Genomic DNA, 8,959 nt, shown 5'->3' with positions numbered 1-8,959 from the left:
CTTTCTACATCTTTATTTCTTTAAAAATATTAACAAAAACATTTAAATACCATTCGCTTTTTTTTTTTAATCACAAGTTCACAGCTACAACATGAAAGTTGCAATTTTTTTATTTTTTACCGAATTTTCATTAAAATTTTCAAGAATGACTCTTGTTAGATGGAAATAACCTTTCTACTTATATAAGGATTTCAAAGTTATCAATTTTTATATATTTCACTCCTCAAAATCCAACCTTGTGGCGATGGAAATGTTATATATATATATATATATATATATATATATATATATATATATATATATATATATATATATATATATATATATATATATATATATATATATATATATATATATATATATATACCTTTCGATTCTTTAAATCAGTTCGCTCCTCTTCGTCCTCGTTGTTACAAACGGTCGTCGCGAACCCGCAACAACTCTGTTCAACAAATCGTTCGTCACTCTTGTCTACATGTACAGCTACTTGGCAGCCTGTTTGGCCTTGGTTTTGAGTCATTTTGCTTGTAAAAATAAAAGTTCAGACAAGTTGTAGCGTTCCAAAGCGATCGCTCACCGAACCGAGCAAAACAGTCCCAAAACAGCTTCGTTTTCGTGTGTCGTGGGCTGATTTCTGGAATCCGCCTCGGTTCACCAAAACGTCAACCATCTCAGCCCCTGGGAACCCCCCGGGTGGCACAGGGCTGGACGGGGCTTCGGTACAGTACCGGGCGTTGAACACTCTTTCGCAAGTTTACACGTTGCCTTGACGAGAACTTGTTGTCGCGCCCGGGACTCAGTGAGCAACTATTTGTGGGCTTGCAACTGTTCGTTCAACCTTCTATAACCCTTGTTTTCCCCCTCTTTCTCTTGTGCACGCAAGGTGCTCGTCGAATTACTTGTAAAGCTTCCCCTTTTCGCGAGACTTCGAGACTTGTCCGTCGTTCGTTCTTTCAAACTAATCAACTTTTTCTTTTACAGGTCCTTCGAGACCTACGAAAGGTTGCAAGTGGGCTGATCTTTACGGAGCAATATCACAAGAGCGAAGCACGACTTAAACAACGCAAGCTAAGTTCACGTCTTGGTCGCAAGAGTGCCTCACGCCTTAGGCAATCCCAACTAAGACCGTGACATCGTGGTGAAGGTCTATCAAATGGGAGAGAAAAGAAAACGAGAGAGAGAGAGAGAGAGAGAGAAGCGATGTGGAAGAGAAAAGATCAAACGGATCGATCAAATTCGTTTTGTTTTGTTTACTCCAGATAGATTCACACTCAATTCCATCGAGACTCATGTAATAAAGCTAAAAGGACGAAAACATACTTGTCAATTCATGATAACATCAAAACAAGCATTAGAAGGGCGCAAAATACGTGATACCAGAATCAACCTAATCATTAACTCGTCCAAACTTGTGTAGATTACTGCATGGAATTTGCTGTCCGACATTTTGCTACCCAAAATGACACATGGTGTTGGGCAGATGATGTTCAAAGTCTTGGACAAACCTATATGTATGATCACAACGAAGAAAGAGTCTCATCCACGTGAATGAGAGGTCTATCAACGTTGGCACGTCAATGATCACTAACATGCATATCACCACTAGCACGGAAATCATCAGAATGATACAGATACAAAATATGCCTGCAAATACATGAAATGACGCAGCAACTCAACAGAGCTGGAAGGTTTAGAGGACATCACAATTGTCTCTGAGTTAGTAGTTATTATGGAAGCTTCAACAATTACTTCTCTAACACCAATTCCAAAATTCTCAGCTTCCTATTTTCTTATAGTAATCTGCAGAATTCGTAGCTCTCCATTATACTTGAAATAAGAGTTGGTAATGAAAAGCCAGAGGTAGCTATTCCTGTAATGATGTCCATTAGTATAGAATCACGAGAAGTTGGAGACTGTCTCATGCAACCAATCCAAAATTGCAGCAGTTCACAGGCAATATCCTCTTCTACACTATGGGCTTTTAGCTCTTCTTCAGAAACATATATGCCATGCCTGCAACATGAAATATATATTTCTTTAGGTCTTGAAGAATTTCCAATTGATACAGAGTGCTCAGTTACAAGATGTTAGTAAATATCCATTTTAAGAAAAAAGGTAATAGACTAGTAGTTAAAGAGGCTAGGACAAATGAACAATAAGACTATAATCAGAAAGATCAGTCAAATAAAATCGACAGGGAGGATTTGATTGAGACAATCGTTTTGAAATACATGATATATAATCATAATAAACTTGAATAATATTAAAATATTTTAAACTAGATTAAATATTTAAGAACAAATAGGAGTGGTGAATATATATCAAATGAATTTGAAAGTTTTTGTAGAAATAATAAAATTTTACATCAATCATCATGCTATACGCACCTCAACAAAATGGTGTCTCAGAAAAAAAAAAAAAAAGAATTATCCTTAATATGGTCCGATGCATATAAAAGGAAAGAAAAATTTCTAAAAAATTTTAAAGAGATGCTCTTGCTTGTGCAGTTTATTTACTTAACAGGTTTATGACAAAATGAATTAATAATGTTACACCAAAATCAAAATGTAACAGATAAAAAAAAACATAAAATAGCAATAAGAATAATAAAGAATAATCATTAGAAATAATTATTATATATTTATTTTATAATAATTATTACTCATATCAGAGAAACATATTAATATAGCATATAGCAGCTAACAATATATATTTTATATAAAAAATAACTAAGAGAGTTATCCACCTGTAACTTAATAAGTTGATAGATCCTATCAGAGATTGATGCTTTTCTAATCATCATGTGAATTAAATGTAGGTAATGTGAAGATAAACAAAGAAAAGCTTTGTTCAAAGAGACAACCAATGATATCTGAGATCAATCATGAAGCTTTCTCCTTTCCCACTCATGAAACTCTTTACTCTCTAATTACCAATAATGGATGATGAATATTGTAAAAGAGATGACAAACAGCAAATACAATGGCTACAATGAATAGCTTACACAATGGTTGCAATTTCTCCATTTCATAGGCATAGATTTTATGTTTTCCTTTCTTCCGCCTTGGTTTCGCTCTTCTTTTTCACTCTACCCCTATACTTTGTTTTCAGTTTAGGTTGTCAGTTGTGCCTAGGATTGACCAATTGACCAAACTCTGATTAAGTTGACAGATTATAATTGGTTCCAATCAAGTTTTGGCTACAAGGTTTATCAGTTTATCATATCAGAGTCAGCTGATACCAAATAACTGGTTGTTTCCATGACGTGAACCCTGATCCCAACGTTGAAAAGGAACAACCATATTTACGAAGCTAAGGCATGACTTCTAATCAGTCAGCATTATGAATAATATAATAAAATAATGTAATCATAGCATTATGTCAAATTTATCGCAACAGAAAAAAGAAAGAACTGAGAGCTAATTCATGCAACAACAACCAGTAACATCTTCTAAGTGAACACAACTGAAAGATGAATTTACAACACTGTGTTGGCCATTTAAAACACATGTAGATTGCAGAGGCAAAGTTACAAAGTGTATACCTTACCAAAACTCAAGAAAAACATATAAACATGCAGATTGGTAATTGTACCAGATCTTTTGTGATTGTTTAACTAGTTACTTGTGTTATTTTCGCCCTTTTTCAATTTTATGATCTAACGAAAACTATGAGAATTTTGATCTTCAAAACTCTTTAACATACTGGGGTTATAATTTTGCACTTAGCAAATGCAATTCCTTAATCATCTTTAATAGTCTCATTGATCAAACAACACAATGATTTTTAAGAACACAATCATCAGAAAACACTAATTCATCTTTTGCAGCCATTTTGTTCCAGTGGCACTTATTTTAAGTTACAAGCCATCTCAAATGACAAAGGCCCTGATAGTTGGATGCAAGACTGATCTATGCATCACAAGCAGTACCATCAATTGAAAACAACAGACATGGCATCAGTAACACAGAAATTTTCAAGGATAAGATTTCATTGTTTCTAAAGATAGAGATGAATGTTTGATCCCTGGAAAGAATAGAACGACAGATATGGCATGAGTAACACCGAAAATTTTGAGGATAAGATTTCATAGTTTCTAAAGATAAGGATGAATGCTTAATCCCTAGAAAGAATTGAACAGACATGGCACAACTTCAAAATTTTCAAAGACGAGATTTCATTGTTTTCTGAAGATAGAGATGAATGTTTGATCCCTAGAAAGCATTGAACAACAGATATGCCATGAGTCACACAAATTATCGAGGACAAGATTTCATTGTTTCTAACAATAGAGATGAATGTTTGATCCCTAGAAGAATTTATCATTAGCAGAAAGGTGAATTCAACTTGTGTCTTAACTAGTACTTTGTATCAATTATCTAAAAATGCAAATCCTAAGACTACTGGGAAAGATTTGCAGATTAAATATATCAATAATAAGATACCAAAAAAAAAGTGAATTCTGATGCTGGTCAGAGTGCAATATAAAATGATTGGTCATTTATGCATAAATTTATGTCTGATCAAAATATGACTGCTGCTCCTTGCAGTAGGGTTGAAAATGGGCAGGATACAAAACATTGAAATTAGGATATCAAGAAAGACTTCTATCCACTTCTAGTTAGCATGCACATTCAGATACAGATACGAATTGGAGATATGATGGATAAGGAATATAACACACACACACATTATATACATACATATACATATATATACATATACATATATATACACATGAAGGTGAACTGAAGCCATCCCTATACCCATATTCCAGGATGTCACTGAAATTCAGATACAAATACAGATATTTTTTATATTTTATCTGCCTGAAACTAATATAAGCTCAAGTTACGAAAGTCGTTTGATGGATTTGGTAAGTTCATTATATTCTCATGAACAAATTTCAGTTAATTTTCATTATTACTATTTGCGCAATTTGTGCTATCAGCAACTCATCTAAGATTTACCTCCGACACACTAATAACTATTTTCATATTCACCCATGCATGCAAGTTAGAAGTTTAGTGTCGAAATCAGATTATTACTTTATGATATGGATGATTAAAGTTCAAATAAACAAACATGAAATTTATTTATACTGACCTTTCTCAGACCTCATATTGGCAGAGGCATGATGCGTCTTGGCCATTATTAGCTCCACATGAGTCAGATTAAACAAAATATCTTCTAATGCCAACAATGGTTAAGCTCTCAGGGAAGATGATAAATTACTCAATTCCAAGATTACATAACTGGAAATTATCCTCCTCTGGCAGCAATGATTAACTCCTGCATGTAAAGGTGTCTGCCAACAACTATTATATGACATTAAATAACAATATACTGCCTTGAGATGCAAGACTCCATAATAAGCATTCACAGCAGGCTAACAAACTTCATTGAGGTGAACCAAGTCTCTTTCCAACCAGAAATCCTACTTGAAAAAGAATAAACAGTACCATAAGATCTAGTTGGGCAGCATGACCACACAAACAAAAGAAAAGTAGATGGCTTCCGACTGTGGTCTATTCCCTCTAAAGCATGACCATAGACATCTTCTTTTAAAAGTGACAGGAAAGGGATCGACACAGATGAATTAAATAGCAGGGAATTGCAAGGCAGAGGTTATTTCTTTAACCAAATACATATCTGAGAGTACTACATCTGAGAATCTGAAATACAACAATGTTCTTGTTTCAAATTCCATTCGGATCTTGCTTCTGCTTCATGAAGTCCAACAAGAGCAAGTCCAAGGGGAAGGAATCAAAGGGTAATTGAAGATGGCGTGTTCCTTTGGCTTCATACTATGAGGAAAGGATGATCCAAATATCTGCTTCAAATTTCCCAGGATTGTAATTGTCCAATCACAAATGCTGAAGAATGATGTTTGTATAGCACTGATATGACATCATTAATTGCTTTTGTCTTTCTCGATCTGTTCTCTGTCTGAAATACCCATCTCCTTCATTTGTTGTTCAACAGACACCAGACCAGTCTGTGCTAGAAATCTGTGAAGAAAAAACCACAAAAAAGATTAGTCAGTTCTTCAAAAATTAAGTTTCCATCAAAAGTCTCATGGCTAAGGAGAATTTCTAAAGCAATATTCAGTTATATATTTTAATAGATTTTATAAACAGAAAGGGTGCTAATATCCAAGCACTCTATGAATTAAGATGATCAAAATTCAGTCATCCAAAACATTCATTTAGTTTCTTTCTATTATCTTGCTAGGTGAACAATCATCGCAGGCAAGATATGTAGATCCTTATGAAAATATACTGGGTAGAGCTAGAAAACATTGCATTAAAAAAACAGAGTACAAAATATTGTTATAACTTATATGTTACATCCAGCATGCATGATGGCAAACATGTTTCTCTTACCAGCACCACTCTTATATATGGATCACATACAGATAATGGTTCAAGCTTTCATAATGATGCCTATTGGAAATTCTATGTTCTATTCCTATAATAACTGTAAGCAAATGAAAACAATCAAATAGCAAAAACTATTCACTTATAGGAGTGTTGGGTGGAAGATAGAGCCAAGCTTAATAGTTGGCATTCAATAGCCCAAAGACAATTGATAACTATTGAAAGATGGTGAACCTATGCCAATTGGAGAACTCATTTTTAGTATAAAAACAAAAAAGAAGTGGAAAATGGTGGCAGTGAGTGAGGAATGAAAATTCCAGCGAAAAAATTGATGCCTTGCAACTTGGAAGACCAAGGTTTGTCATAGAAATGGCCTAGTTTCTAGCAGGGGTAAGGTAACATATATCAGCCCTCCTCAAACCCCATATCTGCAGGAACCTCATGTGTTGGATCGGCAGTCAAGTTTAATGCAAAGAAGCTGTGCTTTCAAGGTTGCTGGTGCCACAAGTTGACATATACAAGTAGGACAATTTATCAAGGATAACATCATGTTGATTAATTCTGGAACTCTTAACATTGATGTCATCATACACCAATCACCATCACATTATACAGGATGAAAATGACTCACTAACAATAGTAAAAAACTGCAGGCCAAATAATGTACAGACAAGATGTTGCACCATGCAGCTTAACAGCAACTTCAGTAGGCATTCTATAAGTGTAGCAATAGATAGTAAGTATCCAGTAATCACTCAAAATGGTTATGATAACCCAAAATAAACAAAATCAATAGCAAAATTCAGAAACCAGAGAGACTGAGAACTACCTGTTTAGGAGTAGAAAAAGAACTGTCCCTATGGTAACAAGCAAAACAACGTGGCCAACAATAATGAAATCACTTGATGAAAATGCTAGAGCAAGCATGGAAGTAAGACATAATCCAAGCAACAAAAATGTAGCCTTCAGCACAAACCATGTTTGATCCTGTACCAAAAGGAAATTGGGACCAGATTATTAGAACCTTACAGGATTCTCAAAGATTTTCCAAAAAATTGAAAACTTAAAATAACATAAGATGAACACATTTAAACCAAAAAAGGCTGATCTAGCCTCAGAACGCACATTTACACCAGAAGCCAATGCACCCAGCAGCACAGCATTTGCTGAAGACATGTCAGAAGTGGGTCTCTCCATATTGAGGTCCTATTGGATGAGCTGAAAAAGAAAGTATGGAATCAAATACACCAAATTTTAATCTTAATCTGCCGGTCTGCCCACAATTTTAAATAGTGCCAAATGAGCATACAGTGCTTAAATATGTCCAAGAAAATTTGGGATGACCAAAAGCAAACCTGGTATGTTTTCAAATTATGCATCACTTGGCATTCATTGCCATATAAAAATCACCAATAAATCAACTGAAAACAAAGAAACTGAAACACACAAACTATAGGGATAGCACTATGGAAATAATATCAAGGCCTTACTCTCAAGCTAACATGCATACATTTATTATGTTGGTTACTCGGTTTATATTTTATGTGTAAAATACAGATAGTATATTTGCCCATTATATATCCATTGTTTGGCCATTTTGAACACCAAGCCTTTACAATTGATCTAGTTGCCTCTATGGAAATAGTATCGAGGTCTTACAGTGGAGCTGACATGCATCAATTTATTATGTCGGTCACTATGCAAGACAGATGGTATATTTGCCCATATCATATCCATGTTTTGGCCATTACGAACACCAAGCCTTTGCAACTGATCTAATGGTCGTTGTTCCTTTCGCAAGTCTTGCGTGATCAAATGGGTTTAATATCAAAGCCCTCGAATTTTTGGTGGATTAATCGACTTGGCTGTTATCAGTGTTGTCAAAGATGCTAGGCACTAAGACACACCAATGTTCCAATACGCCTGAGGTCGCATGTCAATATAAAAATTATAATAAATATAATCACGAGAAAGACAATAAGCAAAAGATTCATATAGCCAATCTCAAATAATTGAGACTTAAGATTTTGTTCTTGTTGTTGTTGTTGTTGTAAGGAGAAAGATAATAATTAAAACAAAAATTAGATAATTCATGAGTTTCATATCATTTCATATACAAAATATCACTACTAAAACATCGAATTGCATTCATTTAACAATCATTGTACGGAGAACCAGATAACATAGGAAGTTGGAGGAGGTCGGCTGCCGAATCCCCTACACAGAGGCAGAGAGGAGAGGAGGTCGGCTGCTGTGGCAGAGAGGGAAAGGAGAAGAGCAGAGATACGGATGGCAATGTGTTGCTGGAGAAGAAAGAAGAAGTTGGGTGGTGGCGGCAGCGACTAGCGATGGGAGAAAGGAAGAGAAGAGAGAGGGGGAATGATGGGAAAGGGAGCAGAGAGAGATATACCACCGGAAGGGAGGATGCCGATCGCCCACAGGGAGGATAGCCAATCGTCGACAGGGAGAAGAGGAGGTCGTCGCTTGCCGGTGGGTATTCCTCCAAGAAGCGGTCGCGGGGGCACTCGCCGCGATGAGGTGATGGGGGAGGCCGGAAATTTAGGTTTAGTTTTCAATTT

At 35.5% G+C, this 8,959-nt stretch overlaps 1 protein-coding gene across 2 annotated transcripts; it reads right to left on the bottom strand.

Annotated features, from left to right (window-relative positions):
* Positions 1-5,369: 5,369 nt before the first annotated feature.
* LOC103974936 (uncharacterized) lies at positions 5,370-8,949 on the bottom strand. Of its 2 annotated transcripts, none has more exons than XM_065193064.1 (4): positions 8,794-8,939; positions 7,506-7,598; positions 7,210-7,367; positions 5,370-6,011 (listed from the first exon to the last, which is right to left on the bottom strand). In XM_065193064.1, the coding sequence occupies exons 2-4, from the start codon at positions 7,575-7,577 to the stop codon at positions 5,915-5,917; spliced, it is 327 nt and encodes a 108-aa protein (XP_065049136.1). In that variant the 5' UTR covers positions 7,578-7,598; positions 8,794-8,939; the 3' UTR covers positions 5,370-5,914. The 2 variants fall into 2 exon arrangements, with proteins under 2 accessions (XP_065049136.1, XP_009388113.2); XM_009389838.3 differs by having other exon boundaries at positions 5,600-6,011; positions 8,791-8,949.
* Between the last annotated feature and the right edge of the window lie 10 nt (positions 8,950-8,959).

Source organism: Musa acuminata, chromosome BXJ1-7 (genome assembly GCF_036884655.1).
Source record: "Musa acuminata AAA Group cultivar baxijiao chromosome BXJ1-7, Cavendish_Baxijiao_AAA, whole genome shotgun sequence".
Lineage (NCBI taxonomy): Eukaryota > Viridiplantae > Streptophyta > Magnoliopsida > Zingiberales > Musaceae > Musa > Musa acuminata.
This window is presented reverse-complemented; position numbering and strand designations above follow the sequence as displayed.

Bases quoted from the DNA above. Each gene is read 5' to 3' on its own strand.
- LOC103974936 (XM_009389838.3), bottom strand. From the start codon at position 7,577: ATGGAGAGACCCACTTCTGACATGTCTTCAGCAAATGCTGTGCTGCTG. The intron at 7,368-7,505 runs GTGCGTTCTGAG...CTTTTGGTACAG, and splicing joins CATTGGCTTCTGGTGTAAAT to GATCAAACATGGTTTGTGCT. The intron at 6,012-7,209 runs GTAGTTCTCAGT...TTTTCTTCACAG, and splicing joins CTTTTTCTACTCCTAAACAG to ATTTCTAGCACAGACTGGTC.